Below are 25,537 nucleotides of genomic sequence, written 5' to 3' on the forward strand. Positions count from 1 at the left end.
TCAATTTGGAATGGAGGAGAGAGGGAGGAAGTGAGAGGAATAGAAACTGTCACTGGGATTTGGTGGGAGGAAGGAGTCTGGGAGCCAATGGGGGAAATGAGGATGAGGGGTTGGGAACCAATTTTCCAGGGATGGAGAGGACACTGAGATCAGCCAACGAGCTAGGGTGCAGAGGAGAACTGGGACTGGCTGGGCAGGGAGATTGAGAATGGGATGAAAACCGTGAGGAGTGGAGACAGACTGGGACAGCAAGGTGTAGGGGACTAGGGCAAGGAGCCCCAGGCAGGAAAGAGACAGGACTGGGACAGGTTGGAGGGACCAGGACAGAAGGCATCAAGTTTGGGGTGAGATGAGGAGGGGTGAGGTGAGGTGAGAGAGAGAGAGGTGTCTGTGCCCACAAGAAAATACTCCTTCCAAAGCCTGGAACAGAACCCAAGATTCCTGAGTTTCACTATTCCTCTGCTGTCAGCAATGTCTGGGAAACCCCCTGGCAAAGTGTCTCTCATCCCTCTCCAGTGTGTCCACATAGAGGATAACAACCTACTACTGCTCTTAGTTATTCCAGAAGCTCAAATGGCAGAGTTCTGCGTGATGGATCTAGAAGTTCCAACTCTGACGACCCACGTGGACATCAATATAAGCCACATGGTGGCATTTGATTTTTTCTGGTTTGCTTTTTTAAACACAGAGGAAATTACATTAACAGAGCATTAAAGCTGAAAAGTCCAACAGTCAAAAGTTAAGATATGCCAAAATTAAGATTCAGCCCCCTTTTACTTATGCAGTATGATACAGTCTTTAATTACAGGATCACATACTGTTTTTTCCACAGGCCCCTGCCTTGTTCATTGCACAGGATGGACATGTTCTGGGAATGACTCAGGGTTATACAGTGAAGGAGACTATTGTAGGATCCCCTGCCTCACTTGTAGAGGAAGAGGGAAGCTGAGGCAGGGGACTGCAGTAAGAGAAAGAACAGTCTTATGGCTAAGGCAGCTGAATGCTGACCTGGATTCTATCCTTGCCTCTGTCATGAAGTTCCTGTGTGATGCTAGACAAGTCACATAAACCACATTTTTCACAGGTAGTCACTAAGATATGTCTACACTGTGAAGAAAAACCCACGGCTGGCCTGTGCCAGCTGACTTGGGCTGCCAGTGCTGTTTCATTACAGTGCAGACTTCCAGGCTCAGGCTGCAGCCCAAGCTCTGGAACCATTCCACCTCGCAGGTCCTACAGTTTGGGCTGCAGCCTGAGCCCGGAAGTCTGCACTGGAAAAGAGTATGTGACCCAGGGTTTGACGCGTTAGCACACAAGCCCTAACAGAACTAGATTTAAATCCCAAACTGTAACAGGGTCTTTTACTGGAGGAAAAACTTTGTTAAACCTTTCATAAATCTCTTCACCACTGGGTGAAAGAACACTGAGGATCCAAGTACAGGGGGATGAGATGGCTGCTAAGGGTATTTGCAGAGAGCTTAATCAAAGCCCTAATTTGTTACGGTGTGATAAGTAGTCATGAATAGTAAGAATCTGAGATTTTGATGGTGACAGATGTTGTAGCGCCGATTTGAAAAATCTCTTCGATTTTACTGGGTATGTAGACCTGGTAGAATACTTTCTACTGTGTATTAGCTCTGCATGTCAGAGTAACACCTCCCCCGCCCCCTGAGGAAGTTAACCATTCAGCATCCATGCCGCCAGATGAAGCCTCGCAAGATTCTGAGAGATCAGATCCAAAATTAGAGGCAAGGTTATGGGTGGTCACATCAAGAGGCTCTGAAGGTCTGCCTCGGGTGCGCTGGGATTATCAGAAATAATCTGGCTGATTCTTGTTTGATCTGCTTTATCATCCTTGGCAGGAGAGGAAGCAGGGGTATGCGTAGAATAGGCCTAAAATTCGGGACTAGAAATGCATCTTATTTGGCTCCTGGGCTTTTTATCCTTCCATTGAACAGGATTAATGATACTCTGTTGTCTTTTGTTGTGAACAGGACCATGCAAGTGAAACCCCTTCTGAGGGGATAGAGTGAATGTCTTCATGTTTTATGGAACTCTTATGACCATTTACAAATCATCTGCTTACAGTGTCTGCTAGCACACTGTGGATCCCAGGGAAGTGCATAGAGGTCAAGGTAATGTCATCTTTGATGGAGGAGCTGAGGCAAAGGAGACTCCCTTACAAATATCTGTGACGTCCACCCACCAATTCAGTGACTGGAGGACCTTGGTTGGGATGTATACTAACACATGCAGGTGATATTTGCTTGGTCAGTATACTGATCCCAATCAGCCCTGCACATTTCTCAGATGAAATCTCATATGTTGGGAGACAAAGATGCATGATGCCATGAGGCCTAGCCACCGGACGCACATTCTGACAGAGGTCAGTTGGTAGGCTTGGGAAGGGGGGCGAGGGGGAGAGGAATTATATAACTGGACCATTATTTAGAACCTTTCTGGAGCTAACTATGGTGGAGTCTAATACAGTTCCGGTGAGTTCTATTCTCTGAGAGACGATCAATACAGATTTTCCTTTGTTTGTTAATAGGTCCAGATGACAGAATAACTGAAGGATATGTTGACCGTTTTCCTCCACTTTTTGTGATGTCCCCCATACTTACACAGTGATCCAAGTACGAGAATAGCTGGGTACCCATTATTCTGAGGTAGGCTGCTACGACAGTTAGGCACTTTGTGAATACCTTGGGAGCTGCTGACAGTCCAAATGGTAGAACCCTGTATTGTCAATAATGGTTTCCTACCATCAACCTCAGAAAGTGCTTGTGGACCAGATGGATTGTGATGTGAATGCAGAGATTCTCACATAATCACTGACTCTAGTAGCTAGGGATTTATGGAAAAAAACAGCAAGTAGTGAGAAACTTGTGATAAAATCATGTGAGATGGCAACACTGTTAAGCTCTTTAAAGCTTATTGTAGCTTTCAAGAAACACAAGGAAAACTGATTTCAGTATGTCAGGATATGCTGAATAAAACATTAAATTAATTTACTTGACATACCAGAGTCCTTTTCTTTATAGTAAAAGCTGAACAAAACTATCAATTTTCACTGTCAGAGTGAAATTTAGTATTTTTGCAATTTCTTGAAAGATTATATAAATTCATATGTGATATTTCACATGCAGCCCTTTCATGATGCAAATTATGAAACATGATCTCAGGACAAGTTTATCATACATGTATGATATAAAATGTGTCCACTTCTACCACTTTAATCAACGTTTGACAGTGAAGAGACAATTTGGATTGTGGTGCATCTCTGTCCCAAGTATTATTACTAAATATAAATATTTAAATATAAACAAGTGTCCAAGACCTACAAGGAATTTTGAAAAATCACCCCATCTAACAGGAATGGTGTCAGAAATATGGCAATTTAAACAGCTAATACAGCCTCTGTGATATGGGGGGAGGGGGGGGGAACAATGCCATGAAGTATACAGCTGAGAGATTGTGGGACTACATATTGTTTTATTTAATACTAGGTAAAAAGTGACTTTTTGGAAAGTGCCTATAATGTCATCCCTAACATCTGTTGCTGAGGCAGTATGAGATAGTTACCCAGGATCTCAATGTCCAGTTACACATTGCTATGGAGGATGGTAACTGTGGACATGCCAATGTTACTGAAATATAATTTTGACAAAGTTTGTAAGCAAGTGGATTCACCAACCCACATTAGGTTCAGTTGTTTGGCATGGCTGGAATTAACATGGTGGAAAGCTATTGTTCAGATAGCACCATTCACTGCCAATTCTAGATGGGTTTCTGAGTGACAAGTATCAGGGATGGATGGATACAGTGTTATAAACAGCCTTTGACTAACTGCATTTGGTGCCCAACTTAAATACAGCTGCAAACCCTAATGTAACTAGACTACAAGACAAGATTCACTGGCTGTTTAAATATAAAAGAAATCCTTCCTATGCTTTTCCAAGTTACATTATTTCACTGCTTTTTGCAAAACAACCTTTCAGCAGTTAATGGCAGTGATACTACTTCATATTCATAGACCACCATAATTTGCCAGTCTTGCCTAACTGGAAGAAAAATACCTGTTTCTTTGCAATTGTTTCTTGCAATTTATTTAAGATACTCTACCAGAGAGACCTCAATATTGATGGAAAATGATATTAAATTATAATTTTTTGATGATAGCTCATTACAAACTTGTCTGCATCTTTACTGACTAATAAGACATGGCTACAAGTAGGTTATAGCCACAATACGTGAAAATTATAATACATAACTAGCTAAACTTAATATGTCACAAAATGTTCAGTCTAATCAAAGAAATTCCACGAGGTTTCTGTTTGTCTCCCAATGACAAGCAAATGCCAGGAAGATAACAACTCCTTAACCATGAACCCATGTTTATTACCCCTAAGAGTTTATACTATGAAAAACCTCGGCTACTCTTTAAAACACCAGGAAAAACATTTGTAGTTGGAAATATTTTAAGCCTTTTTTTATTTCTTAAATGTTTGTGAGATGCATACTTGCAAATACGTTAACCAAATGCTAAGCTCCTAATATCATTGCTACATAAATGGTAAAATGCTTTATGTACCAAGATGGACCTTGCTAACTAATCACTAATGTAAGAAGCTATTAAAATATAGGCTATTTATATTCAGGGGGGGAAATAATTAATTAATGGCAGTACTCAAGGAATTCTCACACCCAACTCAAGACGACAAGAATCATCATCTTTCTAAAAATTGTCACATAGAATCAACAACTTCATTAATAACTGTTTAAGCCAAAGACTTTGTTTTGAGAACAAAAAAACCCCCCAAAAAACAAAAACAAAAACAAAACAAAACAAAAAAACTTTTCTATAAAAACAGGAAGAGTTTCTGGAAACAATTTCATTTCCTGCTGAACTCCAATACCTTTATACATTAATAAACTACATATTCATAAGATGAAGAGGCCTTCTAAGGACAACCCATGGAAGTAAACTAACAGTGAAGGGGTGACAGCAACCAACTTTGAATCTAAATAAATCTGAAAGAGATAAGTTTTCCTATAATTTTATGAAAATAGGAAGAAGGGTATAAAACACACCCTCTGCTACCCTGCTCAAACATGGTACTCAATATAATTCATCCTGTCCATCTCTACAAGCAAGCTACCACAGACAGGTACGAAAGAGAAGACTCAAGAAGAAACAACCCCATGAAAACCTCACCAAGATTTCAGCATGGTTTGGTGAGAGAACATTAACTAAAACATTGCCAAGTGATTAGATTTAAAACTCTTTTAATGATTTTATTGGGATGTAAAAATGCTGCTGTAACTTTAAATATTAACAGTTTTTCCAGTTAATTACAAGATGGTTAAACCATGTATTCTCAGAGAGGAGACAGGGGCTAAACATTGGTAAACAGAAGAATAGTGGATTTAAGATTGTTGATATTTGTAACTGGTCTGTTTCAAGACAGCTCCTTACATGGCTTCTTCTAAATAGCTAATTTACATATTTTTGTTGATTTCCGAGGATTTAACTTAGATTGTTTACTATGGCCATCTATAAAACTGACTGGTTTTTATTAATAACTGGACAAGTCCCACCTGCCCTTAAATTGTTTTGCTCATACATAAACAGTTTTAGTATCTAATAAGATATTAAGAGTGAACTTACTGTAATTTTGGGAAACAATATAATTTTGTCTTAATTTAAGAGAAAAATGCTCCCCATAGGCGGTTTACTCTCAAGGGTGTAATTTCTTTTAAAAGCTCTCTACACAGACACAGCCCTGGTCTACACTACGAGTTTAGGTTGAATTTAACAGCGTTACATCAGTTTAACCCTGCACCCATCCACAAGACTAAGCCGTTTTTTTCGACTTAAAGGGCTCTTAAAATCAATTTCTGTACTCCTCCCCTGACGAAGGGATTAGCGCTGAAATCGACATCGCCGGGTCAAATTTGGGGTAGTGTGGACGCAATTCGACGGTATTGGCCTCCAGGAGCTATCCCAGAGTGCTCCATTGTGATGCACTAGCCAGTTACACATGAAAAGCCCCGGGAACTTTAGAATTTCATTTCCTGTTTGGCCAGCGTGGCGAACTCAGCAGCACTGGTGACCATGCAGTCCCCCCAGAATGTGTCTACGTTCCCCCTATCATCTTCATCCCTGAGGTTATCGCAGATTAGAAGGCAAAAAAAAAACGCACTCGTGATGACATGTTTTCCGAGCTCACGCAGACCTCCCGCACTGATAGGGCAGAGCGTAACGCATGGAGGCATTCAGTGGCAGAGCCAGGAAAGAATTGCTGTGTTTGCTTAACGGCAAAAGTATTATGCCTCGCTAGCGATCCTGCCCGAGCCAGGTCACTGTGTCAGCCTTGGGCGGGGGCATGACCACTTTGTGGGCAGGAAGGCCATAGATATAGACATTGCATTAGGTAGCTTCTGTAGCAAGAGAAAACATTCCTGTGCATTCAGCCAAGTCTGTGGCAAAAGAAGAGAAGCCCCGTAGTGTAGTGGTTATCACGTTCACCTAACACACGAAACGTCACCAGTTCGAAACCGGGCGGAAACAGAAAAAGGAACAGCGACCTGACTACCCTCCTGCATTTTTAGTCTTAGAACAGACCACGCTGTTAAATTTTACTTTGAATTATATCAATTATGAGTTAAATAATATGGAAGCGCGCTCTCAGTTACAGTCCCGGGTTCCTTACCCTTTCAGCTGCTCTGATAAATTAACATTTTTGTTAGGGGTGAGGGGAAATTTTCATGATGCCTTTTATAGGGACTAATGCTATCTAGGTCTATGAAATAATATTAATGTGGACCATAGAGTGCAATCCTTCGTTCTGGATTTGTCATTCCACAAGTTGAACTGCTCCTTACTACTGTCCAGGCTTCATGAGCCATGGGAGCAAGGGGTAGGCGCGACCGCGCAGTAATGCCGGCTGGGAGAGCAGGTCCGGTGGACAGGACCCCGGAAAAAAGGCACAAAACGATTGTCTGCCGTTGCTGGAGGAGGTGCCTGAAGCAACAGCAACACACAGACCCTTGTGCCCCTCCTCCCCCCCTGCCGCACCCCACACCCCTCCTGCACCTGACCCCCTGGTCTGAGCCCCCTGCTGCACCCTACACCCCGACCCCCTGCTGCACCCCTCACCCCTCCTGCACCCCAACCCCCTGCCCTGAGCCCCCGCCGCACCCCGCACCCTGCCCTGAGCCCCCTGCCGCACCCCTCCTGCACCCCAACCCCCTGCCGTACCCTGCACCCTGACCCCCCTGCCACACCCCACACCCCTCCTGCACCCGACCCCCTGGCCTGAGCCCCCTGCCGCACCCTACACCCCGACCCCCTGCCCTGAACCCCCTGCTGCACCCCTCACCCCTCCTGCACCTCACACCCCAACTCCCTGCCCTGAGCCCCCACCACACCCCACACCCCTCCTGTACCCCCTGGGGGCAGGGAGGGGGTGGAGTTGGGGTGGGGATTTTGGGGAAGGGGTGGGAAGAGGCGGGGCAGGGGCAGGGCCTCAAGGAAGGGGTGGAGTGGGGGCGGGGCCAAGGGGGGGGGGAGGGAGGTGTCAGTAATGCGGACCAATGTACTAATCCACATGTGGCCCTCATGTTCATTTGAGTTTGAGACCCCTGATCTATAGTAAAAGAGAATAAATAACCCCCAATATTGTGCGGGAGTCATTAGTTTAACAGCATCAGTTTTACTTTCAAAAATAGAAGATATCTTATCATGAACTTCTACTTACTCATCTTTGTCCAAAGTTTCCAGGTTATATGCCAACTGTTCAAAATAGTAATCCATCTGAAAACACTGCTCTAATTAATGCATGGCGAGGGATATAAAAAATGAATCAAAGGCTAATTTCAATAACAGAGCATAAACTCACTAGCTGCACAGTATGATGCATTCTGTATTTCTCTTCACTCTGATGGCGCTGCTGGAACTTTTCATTATGCTTTGCGATACAGATCTCCTGTAGAGACAAAATATTATCTATAAGGTATACATTCCAAATATCAACTTATAAAGGCATACTGTAATATTTTACAAACAGCACTAAGCATTAAAAAGTAAAATTGTTTAAGCAGTTATCATATAGAATCTAATTTAACTTTTGAATAAAAACACAAAACCTAAACAACTGTGTTAACACTGTTGTTGACTACCAGAGCATATATAGGTAGCAGCTACTAGCCAAGTCTAACACCATTACAGATCAGAGAGTCCTGTGGCACCTTTAAGACTAACAGATGTATTGGAGTATAAGCTTTCTTGGGTGAATGCCCACTTCGTCGGATGCATCCCCCTGCATCCGACGAAGTGGGCATTCACCCACAAAAGCTTATACTCCAATACATCCGTTAGTCTTAAAGGTGCCACAGGACTCCGTTGCTTTTTACAGATCCAGACTAACACGGCTACCCTTCTGATACTTGACACCATTACAGATGTAGCCCAACTCACTGACTTTTCAAAAAGTTGAGAGTGCACAACTGCTCATGCAACTCCATTTTAATTGACGTGAGCAATGACTGCTAGCATTCAAGCAAAATTAGATAATTATGTATTCAGCTAGACAACTGGCAACTCGCAAGTGCAAATTCCTAATTTCCATGTGTAATTGGTGACGGCACACACAAACATGGATGCTATTGTATCTACATTTCTGCACCTGCACCTTATTTTCCAAGAGTCATTTCTGACATGTCTAATTTAAAGAACTGATGAAAAAATGGCTCTTTAGCCATTACACTTACTGTGTTACATTACACACACACACACACACACACACACACACACAGTTACCTCACATTAATTACAGGAAGTTCTCACAATATTGTAAACTTAGCCAAACTCCAGTTGGATTATGCCCCTCCCTAAGGGGGAAGAGGCACTGAGTATGCTCATCCATTACAGACAAGGCACCATCACAGGCATCATCAAAGATTGTTGATTGATGGCTGAGGTCAAATCAACTGACACCTACAGTGGTGTTAGGAAGGCTCAATTAAGTCAAGAAAACAAAGAAATCAAAATGTCTAATGAAGACCAAAAATACAGCAGAAGCCTCACACTAACTCTTGAACTTTAAGAAGAAAGGAAAATCCTTTACAACAGAAATAAAAAAGGGAAAATGCTACATTCTCCTCGAAGAGGACCAGTGGGGATAGTGGTGGGCACAGAGGTAGGCAGAGTTTGTGTCCAGCCTCAACTGGCAATGTTATCTGAAAAATTTCAAAGAGCAGACACCCACATGGAAATACATGCAGGCAATACTCAAAGAAGAATGTAGGTTTATAATGGAATACCCTTCTCAACTTTAGCTATAGCAGTTGCTATTGGTATAGACTAACACTTTAAATTTTTAATCATTTCATTGGTCATGAAATGCCTGATTAATAGGACTGGAAATAAAATAAAGGCACTAGGCAGCAAAAGCTTCCTATAAACTAAACTTTGCAGACAACAACAATAAATTTAGAATGTGATAAATGACTTTCAGAAGCTGAGACTTTTTTAATGTTAGTTAATCTCTGTTTTGTTCTCTCTCGAACCTATTACCTTGGTTAAAAGATTATTGTAACTTTTTGGGCAAGGTACTGCATTTCTAAGCTAATATAGTTTAAGTTGTGACTAGTACGGTGAGGAGAAAAGAGAAATCAGAGAAAGAAAATGACAAAGGTTACTATACTTACAGATAATTCCTCAGACAAATGCACCAAAAAAGGCGTTTCACTTAAGAGCTGACAATCAAAACAAAACAAAAATGAAAGATGTTTCTAATGAGTCAGGCAAGTAAACAATTAGCATAAAACCTATAGTGAGCTCACTTTCTAGTGATCAAGAAATGACCCATTCTAATATTTTAGGCGCTATTTCTTTATATCTAAATAAAAATTCTGATTTGGAACTATTAAAATAAGACCTTTTAAATTTGAGGTGCTCATTAGAATGTTGCTCTGATGTTACTTGAGTAGGACTGAATTTACAAATTATCCACTTCCGTTTACCCCAATTTTAAAAGTTATTAAACTTAAATAAAGCCCTGAAGAGAGAGAGAGAGAGAGAGAGAGAGAGAGAGAGAGTAATTCAAGGTCTAAGATAAAAGACGCAAACATGAAAAGATGACTAAATGTTCAGCTTTTATTTTTAGTACAGTTGCCCTTTCTTTGGTTGTAAGAAGTGCTGATTATATGCTAATTAAAATAGGAATGCTTAAAGTTAAGATGCGAAAATAAATGATGGTATCACTGTAAGAAATCAAAGTCTTTGTTTCAATGCTCTTTAATTTAGAAATTAGATATTAACAGACTTAGCTAAAGATGCATGCTATTTGCATTTTACAGTTTTGTTTCAAAAAGCATATGGGAATAGCTCCAAAGAGCAGGCTTTTTTTTAAAATGGATTCTATAGTAACAGGTTCTCTCTCTTTAAATCACTGGGCTAATTTCTACAGTGATATCAAATTGTGCTTCTATTTCTTAAAAAAAAAAAAAAAAACCCCACAAACCTCAAGTTTACAAGTTATCTTCACTTTTTCTAACAAAAATCTGGTCAACCTTTTCAGCCTTTGTCACTTAATAAAACTACTTGATTAATACTAGCAAAAATGAACATATGTTGATTTTCTAACTTCCATTGTACTTTGCATTCATATTTAAATACAATTCATTAAAAAAAAATTCTTGCATGGGTTTGTACTCTACAGTAACACTGTTATAGGCAGAGATGGCCACACTACCTATAGTTAAGTTTGCCTAACACTTTCCATTAAAAGAACCAGTTTTCAGTTGCTTATAACTTTGCCAAATTTTAACAGTGAGTATAATTAACCAATTTACCAAGAGTTCTGGTAAATTCTACATCACTGGAAATTTTTAAATCAAGATTGGATTTTTTTTAAAGACCTGCTTTAGCTCAAAATAAATTATTCTGCGGAAGTTTTATTGCCTGTGTTATACAGGAGGTCAGAGTAGATGATCACAACTGAACATTATTTTTATTATTGAGCCTGCAATAAAAACCTACATAAATAAATTAATTTGGACATGTATGTGTGCATATTTATTTATTTTTCTTAAAGTTAATTAAGTATTTTAGGAAAAATTGTCAGAGTGGTCACCAGCAAGAATTGGTGGCCGCACTCCAAGACCACCAAAAATTTCTTGTGAGTCCTTGATCTAGAGCACTCACACATTGGAGCTGGGACTTCATATTTGACCGGGGGGGGGGGGGGGGGAGTGGAGGGAGGGGAGATCACCCTGGGAACAGAGAGATCTTTGCCTGTCATCATGAAAATCCACCCAAAATTTGGCCAAGTTATAAGCCTCTGAACATCACCTTTTGTAGGTGCTCAGTAGAGGTTATGGGGCATTTACAAAACTTTTTAAATATTTCACCTCCACTAAGCATGCTCCTCCCCCATAGAGCTCTGTGTCAGCCATACTGAGCAAGGCCTTTCCTGTAATTGTTCCTCCCAACTGCCAGGGTTCCCTGGACACTAGAACAGAGTGTGGCGGACGTGTCTTCTTTGATCTCAAACATTCCACTTGCTGGAATCCAGGCAGTATGGAGGAGAAGGAAATATCCTGAGGAAGAAGAGGGAAAGAGGTTGGGAGAGAGGCTTGATTTGCAGAAGTGTTAAGCACTGAACTGCAACTGAGGTCAATGGGCACTCTGCTTCAAGCATATAAAATGCTATCTGATGCCAAATACTCTGAAAAAAATCAAGTCCTAGAGTCTCAAACTGAGCACTCAAAATTAGTGGACAACGGTCAATTTTGTCCTTATTCTCTGTGCCTCAGTTCCCCAGCTTTAAAATCACATGACCTCACAGGTGTGTGAAGAAAAAATGACCAATGTTCATGAAGCACTCCAAATACTAAAGTGATGAGTGTGATGAGAAAAAAGTCCATGAGAAATTAAAAATTTGGCATTCAATGCAAGATTTGGATAGTGTGCAGTAAATAATGCATGAAGCCATAAGGATAAAAAGTAATATTGACTAACTATCCATTCAGTGAGAACCGTCCATCCCATGCACTGAATGAGGCAGAGGTCCTGTGAAAAAATTATGAGATCTTGTAGTTAAAGACAGTATTATAATACATACACATAAGGGGTCCAAATTAAGGTTGCAAAAGCATCCTTAATTCTGGCATTTCCAATCTTCTGAGTTCTTGACTTTGCAACTTTAATGTTCTTTTAAACAGTTTTTTTTTAAATATATATAATCTAATCTATCAGGATTGAGGGCCATCTGTTAAGGGTTGTGCAAACAATGATATTGTTACTTCCCAGGAGAGTTTGAAATCTTTAATCCAGCTTGTGATATTCTTACTGAATAGCACCTTACTCTACAAAATCTCACTTACTTTATCAGGACTCATTGGGGAGGTGAGGCACTATCTTAGTGAAAATGTATGGTTTCCTCTTGCACTAGTGGTTTTTCACTGATTGTGTGGAAATCCAAGCAGGCCCATGACAGGGGATAGGAAATCATTACTCCTGGTGCCTAAGACAGCTTCATTGGCCAACTGTTTTCCCAGCCTGCCTATGATAAGGAATAAGTTCCCCGAGCAAGGACTATTTCAGGATCTTTACAGCTGTTCACTTGTTCCAGGATGTGCTCCCAGAAGGTCATTTTCACACTTTCAGCCTCTCTCTTTCTAATGGCCTCCCCTCTTGATTTTTCTCTTATAAATCCAACTCCCTAGTACAATGGCTGTTTGTTTCAGACAATAAAAAAGAGGTTACTCACTTTGTGCAGTAACTGCAGTTCTTCAAGAGGTTGTGTCCCTATGGGTGTGCCACTTCAGGTGCTCATGTGCCTCTTGAGCCTTTGATTGGAGATTTTCACTTAGTGTCTACTAGGCCCACAAAAGCGCCTAATACCACCTCATGCCAGATACAGAGACTATATACGGGCATGCAGGCAAAGCACCCTCAGTTCCTTTCCCACCCAAACGTCCCCTAAGGAATAATCCAAAGCAGAGGGCAAGGAGGCTGGGTAGTGGAGCACCCATAGTGACACATCTCAAAAAACAATGGTTACTGCACAAAGTGAGTAACCTCTTTTTCTTGTCTGAGTAGCATCCTTATGGGTGCTCCACTTCAGGTGATTTCTGAGCAGCATCACCAGATGGAGGAGGGGGCTTCAGAATAGAGTCAGAACTGAAGATAGTACTGCAGAACCAAGTGCCGCAGCAGATCTGACAACATGAATCAGGGCACAATGTTTCAAAAACATATGTATTGAAGCCCACGTAGCAGCCCTATATATTTTAGATACTGGTACATTCTTCAGTAATGCCACAGATGTTGCCGGGGGGGGGGGGGGGGAGAAGGAGAACGCCCACAGCATCATAACAAGTGATAATACATCCAAGTATCCATCTTGATAATCTGAGTAGAGATTGAGAACCCCATGAATCTATCCGCAAAGGAAATGAAGAGCCTACGTGACTTCCTAAATTACTTGGTCATATCCAAATAGAAGGATAATACCCTGCTAACACCCAGGATATGTAAACAGGATTCCTGTAGTGAACTACGTGGCTTCAGGAAAAATACTTGTATATGAATGGGTTGATTAAGATGGAACTTCAATAGAATCTTAGGTAAGAATTTAGGGTGTGGATGTAAGGAGAACATGCCCTTAAAGAACACCATGAAGAGGGGGTGGGAGAAATCTGCCTTCATGGCTCCAATCTCTCTGACCCTATGGGCCGACGTGATAGCTGCTAAGAAGGCCATCTTCACAGATAAATGCAACAGAGAACAGGTTACTAGCGTTTGAATGGAGGTCTCATAAGATAACCGAGTACCAAGGTTGAGGTCCCAGGTCAAGGTAGGTTCCTAATCTGTGGACATTTCTAATCTGTCCCCAAACCCTTAGTAAACTAGACTATTCTGAGCGAGCAAATATGGAGAATCCTTCTACCAGAGAATGAAAGGCTGTTATTGCGGCCAAATGGACCTTAACTGAACTAACTCATAACCCTGATTTCTTTAGATCCAGTAGATAATCCAAGATGACAAAGTGGCACCGATGCAGGCAGGAGGCAGCAATGACAACACCAGTGGAAGAATCTCTTCCATTTCTGCAGTTAAGTAGTGCAGGTTGATCTCTTTCTACTACTCAGTAACACCTCTTGTACTTACTGAGAGAGCAGGAGGATTCTAGGTCCGTGAACCATCGAGGAGTCATGCCTTGAGGTGGAGAACCACTAGGCTGGGATGAAGCACGACCCACAACCTGTAACAGGAGATGAGGAACAGTTGGGAGCTTGAATGATGGTTGGACATATAGGTGAAGCAGGTAAGCATACCAAGCTTGTTTTGGCCATGTCGGCACTATAAGGATAACTCTCTCTGTCCTTGTTCATCACCCTTAGTATCAGTGGTGTTGGAGGAAATGCATAGAACAGACCCTTCTTCCAAAAAAGGCATCTCCCAAGGAGTGGTGGCCCAGACGCCTGCTTGAGCAGAAAAGAGGACACTGCCTGTTCCTGGAGGAGGTATTGACATCCATCTCTGGCAGTCCCTATTTTAGGAATATACTGTGGAGAACTTGAGTGTCCCATTCGTAATCCTGTGAAAAGTGTCTGCTGAGGACATCAACTGTGGCCTTCTGAATACGTGGGGAGGCAGAGTGCTAAAATTTGGAACTGATGAGCTACACACCAATTCCAGAGTTTCATGCCTTTGGCACACAGGGAGGGGGATCTTGCCCCTCCCTGCTTGTTGATATAGAGGATGCAGGATATATTGTCCATCAAGACCCTGATTCATTTACCCTGATGAGGGGTAAGAAATGAAGGCAAGTGTTCCTGACAGCCCTGAGCTCCAGCAGACTGATGTGAAGATTGATTTCTTGAGTTGTCCATTTGCCCTGAGTCATGAAGGTGTTGAGGTGGGTTCCCCATCCCAACAGTGATGCATCTGTTGTTAAAGTCATTTATGGGGTTGGGAAACAGAAAGGAACGCCCTGCACAGATGTTGAGTTGATCCTTTCACCAGTCTAAGGAGTTCCTCACTTGTAGAGGAACTGTCACCTTTCTGTCTAAGATGTGTCTGACTGGAGAATAGGTCATTCTGAGCCAACCTTAGAAGCAGCAAAGATGTAGCCTTGCATGATTGGTCACAAAGATGCAAGCTGCTATGTGTCCCAGGAACTGAAGACAGTTTTTTATTGTGGTTTAAGGGCTCCCCTGAATTGCCTGTACCAGACCTGACAAGATTATGAATCTAAGAGATGGTAAGCTCTGGCTGTCAACAAATCCAAGTATGTCCCTACAAACTGTATCTTCCATACAGGGGTTAATGGGGACTTTTTTACATTCAGCTGCAGACTCAACTCCTGGAACAGGCAAGGACCGTCTGGGTGGAAGATAGCACCACTTCATAGGAGCAGCCCTTGAGTAGCCAGTCATCGAAGTACAGGACACTTCTTGTCGGATATAAACAGCTGCTACTGCCAGGACTTTTGACAACACACTGGGGCCGAGGAAAGACCAAAGGGAAACGCTCGAGATTAGAAATGATCCTGACCTATAGTGAAGTGTAGGTATTTCCTGTGTGATGGGTATAGCATTATATGGAAATAGGCATCTTGTAGGTCGAGAGCCGAAAACCAATCCCCTTTCTCCAGTGAGGGAATTTCAGCTGCCAGAGTCACCATCCTGAACTTTTGAGACTTTCTGAACTTGTTTTAGAAGTCTTGGATCTAAGATTGGTCTCCACTCTCCGTCCTCCTTTGGCACAAGGAAATACTTCAAGTAAAATCCCTTACCGTTCTATGTTCCCTCTAAGCTGCCGCAGCTGCCCAGCAGGCTATCAAGTGCAATGCACTTCAGGTGCCCCTCCCCCTCTGCCATGCTGCTCCTGCCTTCTGACTTGGAGCTGCTCCCAGGAGCCTCCTGCTTGCTATGCAGAGCGGGGCGGGGGGAAGAGACGAGGTGTGCTGTTAGGGTGTCCCCCTCCCCCCACAACCCCTCTCCACAGAGCGGGGGGAACGTGACAGGGCTCAAGAGTGGGTCGGCGGGAGCTTGTTGGTGGCTGCTGCTGTGGCTGCTTTGAGTGCCGATCTACTTAAAAGGGCAACATACTTAAAGCGGCAACGCGTCTCTGTCTCACACACAGTGTACGTCTCAGTCTTTCACATTCACCTCCCAACATATACTTGTATTATTATTGTTGTTATTTCTTGACATTTCCTGCAATACACATATATTCTCTGTAATTTTATTGTTTGAGTGCTATTGTTTGAGTTTTTTGACTGGTCTATGCATTTCATAATTTTTATTTCTCTCCTACGATTAAATTTAAATCTTTGAGTAGTGAGTTCTAAAATGCCTAACCCATCCTGGCTGAAGTAATTATCTGTATGGTAACTTTTTAAAAATGTATATTATATCTATGTTTTTTGTTTCTACTGGTGGCGCACATCCGCACATTACCTCAATAATTTGATGCACATAAAATTCATTCCGCACATGGATGGGAAAAATTAAAGGGAACATTGTTGCCCTTGTGAGGCAGAGGAACCAGCTATGTTGCTCCTAATCGAAGGAGAGAGTTCACTTCTCGTCTCAATAAAAACTCAGAGAGGGGTCCCTGAATGATAGGGATGGGGGATGAAGTGGAGAGAATGATGTAAAATGGATGGTATAACTCGATGTTATGACCTCTATGACCCACTTGTCTGTAGTGACCCACCGCCAAGCATGTTGGAAATAGGCAAGGTGATCTCCAAAAGGGGGAAGGTGGGCTCATGGGCGCAGCTGTAAATCCAGACGTGCAGGAGGATTTGAACCATCAACTAATCCATTAAAACTGTTGCTTCAAGATGGCTGGGTCATCGTGGAGGATGATCATGCGGCCCTCTTTCTCTGAAATCTACGTCTCTTTCTAGCGGGAGGTATGGTGGATCTATCGAACCTTGAACACTGAATGGGATGTGATCTCTGGGCAGTTTAGTAGATAACAAACTTTTTCTTATTTGTAGGTGTATGTATATCCAGGGATCACAAAACAGCCCTAGAGTCCTTTAGCGTGCACAAGGAGTCACCCGTGGTTTCCAAGAACAGTTTACAACCGAAGGCAAGATCCCCCCCACAACGGTCTGCACTTTCCTCAGAAACCCCATTATATGGAGCCATGATGCCCTGCTCATAACCACAGCTGTGGAGATGGACCTGGCAGCAGTGTCTGCAGCACACCAACATGCTTGACAGGCAGTTATGGCCACCAAGTGGCCCTCAGATGATGGACTGGAATTGCTCCCTATGTTCTTGTGGCAGAAGTTCAATAAAAACTGTGACTCTGTTATAATGTGTAAAATTATATTTGGCTATGACCACCTGACAATTCGCGATCCTGAAATGCAGGGTTGCTGACAAAGAGGCCTTTCACCCAAAGAGATCCTGCCTTTTCTGGTCCTTATTATATGGGGTAGACCTAGAGAAGTGCTCCCTGCTCCACTTATTTACCACATCCACCATCTGGGAGTTAGGTGGCGGATGGGAGAACAAGAAGTCAGAAACCATAGGGGGAACATAATACTTCTTATCTGCCTATTTCCACATGGGTGGAACAGCGACAAGTGTCTGCCACCAGTCTTAGCCAGATCTACAAGTGCCTCAGTGATGGGTAACGCCACCCTGGAGGGGTTACTGACTACAAGATATCCAACAGTTTGTGCTGTGACTCACTGACCTCTTCAAGAGGAATTTGTCAGCTACCTTCTTTATGAGGTCTTGAAATTGTCAAAAATCATCAGCCATGGATGGTGGCAGAGGCATAACCAGGTGTTTGAGGGGTGACCTCCTTATCTACCCTAGCTTCCTGAACCTCAAACATCTGCTATGGGAGAGCTGGCTGGGGAGGAGAGGGCTGTACAACTCTGGCCTTCCTATGAAGAGTACCAGTGGTCTGGCAAATTGTTGATAGGCAGCCCAGAGATCCAAGTATGGACATTGGGGGTGAGAGGGCATACGGAAGTGGGAGTGGCATGAGGGGCCACCTTGATAATGACCCCAATCTTCCTTACGTCTTTCAGAGAATGGGATGATGAAGAGATATGTTGGAGAGGCCTGAACAGAAATAGAGGAGACCAACTGAAAGTATCTTCTCCTCCTCCATCTAATCCAAAGAGAGAGCACCCACCAAAAGTGATGGAGAATCCTGCAGTACTGGAGGACAGTAGTCTGTAGATCAGGGTCTCAGTACCAAGAGATGATCAGTACCCATGAGGAGTGGGGACTCTGGTTGTTACTGAGAGGTCCTTAGTATACCTTAATTCCTGTGCTATCAAATAGGGCATCGGTACCGACATAGTAGCCAAAGCCAATGGTGGGTGGCACCACTGCTTGCTTGGTGCCAAGAATGCTGCATGCATGGGTACCAATGGCTGGGCTGAACACACAGGTACCAATAGCTGGGTGAACTCGAGATCACCAGCCCCGAGTGTCTATGCTTGCCCTCCTGGCTGGTAGAGGGTACCAAGGCCCTGTTGGAGAGGTCTCTCTCCTTTGTGGTTGAGGTTTCAGAGACCGTAGATCTCCCTGGGACCTGGACCTTTTCAGAGCTGTCTCCTTAAGGTGAAAGTCTGCACTCCTCTTTTTGGAAGTCTTCCCTTTCTTAGGGGAAGCCTGTGGCATATGCCATCTAACATACAGCTTGTTTTCTGTAGTTTGGGGGGGAGGGGCAGCATCTGCATAGGCTCTAAGGCAGGGGTGGGCAAGCTATGGCCTGCAGGCTGGATCCGGCCCACGGAATTGCAACCTCCGTGGCGCCGCAGGCCCCGCACTGTTCCCAGAAGCGTCCGGCACCACGTCCCTGCGGCCCCTGGGGGAGAGGGGGCGGAGGGCTGAGTGTGCTGCCCTTGCCTGTAGGCACCATCCCCCGCAACTCCCATTGGCAGGGAACGGGGAACCACGGCCAATGGGCGCTTCGGGGGAGGTACCCACAGGCGAGGGCAATGCGCGGAGCCCTCTGCTCCCTCTTCCCCAGGGGCCGCAGTGCCGGCCACTTCCGGGAGCGGAGTGGGACCTGCACTGGCCCCGGTGCGTGCCGCTGCTACCCAGGAGCCGCTCCAGGTAAGATAGTGGTGACTGAAAAGCAGACAGTACCAAAAAAAAAAAAAAAAAAAGAAGTTAGCTAATATAAAGTATAAAGATAACTGCTTGGTGACTGTACTAACTCTTCAGCTGGTTTTCAAATTTAGTACACAGCAATGGATGAAAAAACTCAAGACTATCTCTAGTACTGTGATGTTTTATGTGATGTTTTACTTTCAATAATATATTCACTCATAAATAATGCATGTTCATATAATTGCATGGGCTTTAAGGGAACTACAAACAAGTCATTCAGAGAAATGAATGAATGTGCGTTTACCAAAATTTAACATATGACTTGAAAATGTAATCCATATTTGCAACAATTCTGCGTACGAATCACAACCGTTAATCTTTCAAGACAGATCATTAATATTAAAGAGATAATCCATACCGTAATTTAAATCTCTTCACATACTGATTACAAATTAAAGTTCCATGAAAAATTGTTGCTTCTCTACTCAAGTCTTTTGACTTTTTTTTAATTGGGGGGAAAAAAAACTAATTTTTCTTTAAAAGTCAATTTAATCTAATCTGGGAACTGAAACCCTGAAATGCCCTAATTGTAACATTGCATGGTGTCACTACAGGGCAGAGTTAAAGTTATTTCAGTGCTCTAAATTGTGAATTTCCACACTTCTAAGGGGACTGAAACCAAGCTGCCCAAAGGAAAGATAGTTGCCCCTATCAAAGCAGAGAAGATGACTGAGCAGCAGGTGAATGAAGACAGTGGCCATCTTTGCTAAGGGCAGCTTGTGGTCTCCATCCAACTGGGAACAATCAGAGATGGAAGCCATTTTGAGAAGGGCATCTTAATTGTGGGCAGACTATGTTCCACTGAATTGGGAATAACAGCTATTTTGAAAGAGGACAATTCTTGGTGGAATTCTCTGTAGAAGAACATTAGCCTCTACTAAAGGAGAAACTTTCAGTTGTGAAGAACAGAAGCAGCTACCAAAATAAACAAACGAATAAATAAATATCTTTAACTCTAACAAAAACTTCCTCAAAAACAAGGTTTCAGGACATTTTGATTATATTGGAAGTCTGAAGAGTCTGTTTTTCCATTATTAAGATTACTAGAGACCAAAAAAAGTATTAAAGGACCCATTTTTAACAGACTGATTTATAAATTATCTAAAATGAATTATGTGCTCAAAGTGTTGTAATTGTGGGGTACAGAACGAGGTTGAACTGTTGCAAAACTCTTCAGCCTTCACTGTGGAACTAAAACGGATACCTCCATAATTTTAAGGAGCATCAAAAACTTGGCATCTTATATCCCTTATCCCAGAACACTTATGTGCAGCTACTGTTCCTGAAGAGACCCAGTTTATTGGGTGTTGAGTCTCCCTGTGTGGACTCCCATCCAAGACTGGATGCCTCTGTGGTTTTACTAAAAAGGGGAAGTCTCTGTTAGAGAAGAATTGTACAATTTAATATTACCTTTTTATTTCTGAGGTAAGCTTTCTTGGCAGAAATGCGTCCACGCCTTGCTTCCAGCTGGCGGATTTTCTGTTGCAACTTCTGCAGCTCCTCTCTTTGTAAGTGTATAGATGTCGCCATATCTTCTTTTTCAAGCATGGCTTCCATACTTTCATAAGTATCATAATATACCACTTCATCTCTCTTCTCTGTTTAAAATGTCAGCAATAAAAGAAGTCAAATCAGTGTATGTGATTGACATAAAACACTAAGTTGGTGGGTTCTGTTTTTTTGTTTAACATTGAACCCTGAATTAGACAATGCGCAGGAAGAGCTGGTCTTGACAAAAATAACAGTTGAATGCCAACGTGTTAAAGGGGCACAACCTCCTAAGGCGCTACAGTTTAGCTAAAACATAAAAAGCCACATCAATTATGTACCTCCTGTTATTTTTATTGGCTCACACACCATTCTAAGAAACAATAACTGTAAGCATGAATTTGTGAAGGAAACATAACCCCATGCCACCACAACACTACGCCTCTGACAGCGTTTGAACTTAACTAACATGAGGGGAGAGTTTATGCTGCACAGTCATCTCATGTGATCTCCACTGTAAAGTTCAAGCTATATGGCCACTTCCTAGGGTTTCTGTTGTGTGACTCTTCTTCAGATATCTCATATATATACACACACCATGAAAGAGAAATTAGACAACATGATGATCCCAAGATTTCGCCCATCAGAAGGTTTCTGGGCTCCTAGTCACGGCTTCTGCTCACTGGAGGCAGGGTGAGTACCTCTGCTAGGCTTACCTTGAAGACACCACACTTAAGAGGACAATGACATTATCAAAAGTTTTATCACAACCTATCATTTTTAAATTTGTATTTCACACTATAGTCTCTCTTGCCTACAGTGGAGCACTAATGAATTCAAATGCTGTAATGAGTGTAATTGTTAACATTTGACCTCTAATCTCTTATCAAGGGGGGGGGGGGGAAATAAATAAATAAAGGTGATGAATCCTTCACTGTGAATGCCTGGGTAAGGGAGACACAAAGGCCTTCTAAACCCCTCTATATCCTCTGCTGCAGGCAGATCAAAGGAAGCTACCAGGAGTGGAGTTCAATGCTGGTGGCTCAAACAGGAAGGACAGTGAACATTTAGCACTGACCTTACTGCCAGTTGCCCATATTTCTCCTGCAGTCAGCCACCTCTCAGGAAAGCTGCTACTCTGGTTGCATACAACTCTAACTTCCTCCTACCCAGCTGTAGGATTCTTCTGGGGGAAGGGCTTCCCTCCTCCCTTCTATGAGGCTACCCATCTTAAAAGCAGTAGCCATTTACTGTGTTATATGCATGAAGCATCTTCTCCCTCCTGGTGCGGACTATATCCCCCCGCTAACAAACAGCAACTCAGAAGAAGAAAGTGATTCTAGCAAGTAAGGACAGAACTTCATAACTCTAAAATTAAAACAATGTACAAAAACCCCCACACTAGTCACTGAACCTAGCACTCACTTAGAAAAAAAAATTCAACAAAAAAAATTTAGCCATACATGTCACTGGATCACTATGAAAAATCAGCCTGCAAAATTTCATGTTTGAATCACCTAAAACTGTATTTTCTTAAGCAGCTATCAAAGAGAGAATCTGTGTGCAGGTTTCATTCTAAAATGAGGCAGAGTCATAAAACAGGATTTTACAAATGAACTGACAGACTCAATTACAGAGTGGATAAAAATCAATGATTTAAAAAAAAAATTAAAAAATGGTTTGTTTTGTTTGTTTTTTGGTAAAATGCTTTTTGAGGAAAAAACCTATCTAAAGATAGTTTTAAATAAGATACATTATAGCTCAAAGATATCTCATCATGGAATAGGGATTATAAATTCTAACTCTATAGTATGAGACAATATATTCATGTAATGTTTAAGAAAAGTTTTGTAAATGAGTTCTAATAGTTCATGGATTAGGGACCCCAATCTTATGGGGTTCCAGGAGTTTCATAGAATCATAACAGAGCAGATGTTGCAGGCAAATTGCTGGATAAAGTGTATGAAAGAGAAACTGAGCAGTGTGCAAAAGGTCTAGAGGGTAAAATTGCTAACCTGAGTCTTGATGGGTGGAGCAACGTCCACAATCATCCTGCTGTATGTGCCTGTGTGACAACAGAAGAAGGGAATGTCTTCCTTACAGAAACAATTGATACATCAGGAAATGCACTCCCAGCAGAATATTTACAAGAAGTAGCAGTAAAAGCTATTAAAAAAATCAAATGTCTAGTACACAGCTTGGTCACAGACAATGCTGCAAATGTATCCAAGATGAGAAGAAATTATTTAGAAGAGAGTCCCAAGCTAATAACATACGGTTGCAGTGCTCATTTGATGCACCTCCTAGCCAAAGACTTCAGTGTTCCAGAAATAAAGGCTAATGTTGTTGAAATTGCAAAATACTTCTGTAACAACCACTTTGCAGTAGCTGCTCTGAAAAAAGTGGGAAGAACCAAGCTAACTCTCCCACAAGACGTGCGATGGAACTCAGTAGTGGACTGTTTTGAGCACTATAACAAGAACTGGCCTAATCTGATGACAGTTTGTGAACAAAATTGTGAAAAAATAGATGGCACTGTCACAGCCAAAGTTCTCAACATTGGGCTTAAGAGAAATGTTGAACACATGCTGAGTACCCTGAAGCCTATTTCTGTAGCCTTGAACAAAATGCAGGGAAATAGCTGTTTTATTGCTGATGCTGTTGAAATTTGGAAGGAACTGAGTGATATCTTAAAGAGAGAAATATGCAATGACAGAGTTAAATTACAAGCACTAAAAAACAAATGGGACAAGCACTATCTCCAGCTCATTTTCTTGCAAATATTCTCAATACTCAATTCTCAGTACCAGGGTCAAACCTTAACTACCGAAGAAGAAGAGTTGGCTATGACATGGACATCCAGCAATCATCCCTCCATAATGCCAACTATAATAAACTTCAGAGCTAAGGGTGAACCATTCAAGAAATATATGTTTGCTGCTGCTGTTTTAAAGAAAGTCACACCAGTGAACTGGTGGAAGTCACTTAAGCACTTGGATTCAGAGACTGTTGAAGTGATAATCTCACTTTTAACACTAGTAGCTTCTTCTGCCAGTGTAGAAAGAATATTGTCTTCCTTTGGACGAATTCATTTCAAATTGAGAAATCATTTGGGACATGAAAAAGCAGGAAAGCTTGTTTTTCTTTTCCAGATTATGAACAAACAGGAAAACAAAGGTGAAGATGACTGAGTCAGCTGCAGAAGCCAATATTTTAAGTTTCTCATGTTGACCTGGCTGACACAGTCAATTTAATTTTTTTTTTAATATTTCATTTAACTATTTTAGTTAAAAACAATTTTAACAAAAACTAACCTTATTTTAAAAAACCTGACTGTTTAACTAAATTCAAAAATTCATATGCTTGTTTTGTTAAAATATTTATTAAATGTTTGTTGTTGAAGAAAAAAATCCAGAACACATAACGCTGTTGTTTTAGTTAAATAAAACAATTTAAATGTCTGTCTGGTGATGTTCTCCTCCTAATACAGCATGGCAAGAAAATCCTCCAAATATTAATGATTAACTTGTTGATTTGGAGATAGTTCACCTCCCAAATGACTTCAGAAATATCTGCTTCAATTACCTTTGGTAAATGAAATACCCAAACAATCATTCATTTTCTGATACAGCTGTAAAACTAATCTGAAAAGTTTTCAAAATAAATCACTTAAAAATGTATAGTGTGTACCTTAATGAAACCTACATCTATCTCCGAGTTGTGAAGAATGTGTATTAAGGTTATAACAACCAACAAGAATGCACTTTTATGTAGAAATCCATGATTAAATCGAGTCTTCCTGACTAGTGATTTAAATCAAATCCACCCTGCTCAATTACATCTTTAACAAGCATTTCAATGCTAAAACTGGGACATGCAAGAGTTTTCTTTAAAATATTTGTACATTTGCAGGTCCCCTTTCAATTCTATTGTGTCTTTCATCAGAAAAACACAAACTATTCTTTTTGGCCTTTAAAACATGTCTGTGAGGTTGGTAAGTACTGAACCTCTCTTATAACCTGAAACATGAAAAATATGCAAATTAAAATAATTCCTTTTCTGTTTAGTCCCACAACATTCAGACTTGCCAGATAAATTAAAATACTAAGCTAGCAGCCAACTCTCACATTATCTGTTGATGACATTCCATCCACCACAAATCCCTCAGCAGAGATGAAGCTGGCCTGTTTGGGTATGTTGTCCCTTTAAAAGCCTTAATTTACAGAATGTGAATTCAAGTACAGATCTTCTGTTGGTAACTCTAAAAGCCATCATCATGGGATTCCCTGTTTACTGTCTCAATAGCTACCAGAGCAACTGTGTTCCATTTACAAGTAAAACAATGTTTTTTCCCCTCCCTAACTACCAACCTGGACATTCAAACTAGGATTTTGAAGTAAAGTTGTGTTTTTTCTGGCTTTAGCATTATCAAAAGAAGATTTTCAGCCAGAATTTAGTCAATTCTGCCGATGCTGCAGAAATCAGAACAGAATCCAACTGCCTTCTCATGGCACTACAGAGTGAATGTAACTACCAGGAGTAAAAAGTAGTTCCAGCTTACAATGGTTACTAAAATGTACGTAGTACAGATCTGTTCCATAAGAAGAATGCTACTTTTCTGACCATAACTGTACTTTAAAGGAAGTAGGATTGATGATTCAATAAATACACCTCTATCCTGATATAACGCTGGCCTCGGGAGCCAAAAAATCTTACCGCGTTATAGGTGAAACCACGTTATATCGAACTTGCTTTGATCCGCCGGAGTGCACAGCCCTGCCCCCCCGGAGCGCTGCTTTACCGCGTTATATCTGAATTTGTGTTATATCGGGTCACGTTATATCGGGGTAGAGGTGTAGCAATTTTCTCTCTG

At 41.8% G+C, this 25,537-nt stretch overlaps 1 protein-coding gene across 1 annotated transcript in view; it reads right to left on the reverse strand.

Moving 5' to 3' along the window:
* The window catches only part of JMY (junction mediating and regulatory protein, p53 cofactor), a 127,990-nt gene that overhangs the window by 13,476 nt on the left and 88,977 nt on the right, over positions 1-25,537 (reverse strand). Inside the window, exons 6-7 of the mRNA XM_065406644.1 lie at positions 20,587-20,774; positions 7,905-7,991 (exon numbers count right to left, since the gene is read on the reverse strand). Of these exons, the coding sequence (XP_065262716.1) occupies positions 7,905-7,991; positions 20,587-20,774 (275 nt within the window). The remainder of the gene's footprint in view (positions 1-7,904; positions 7,992-20,586; positions 20,775-25,537) is intronic.

This window comes from Emys orbicularis, chromosome 6 (genome assembly GCF_028017835.1).
Source record: "Emys orbicularis isolate rEmyOrb1 chromosome 6, rEmyOrb1.hap1, whole genome shotgun sequence".
NCBI lineage: Eukaryota > Metazoa > Chordata > Testudines > Emydidae > Emys > Emys orbicularis.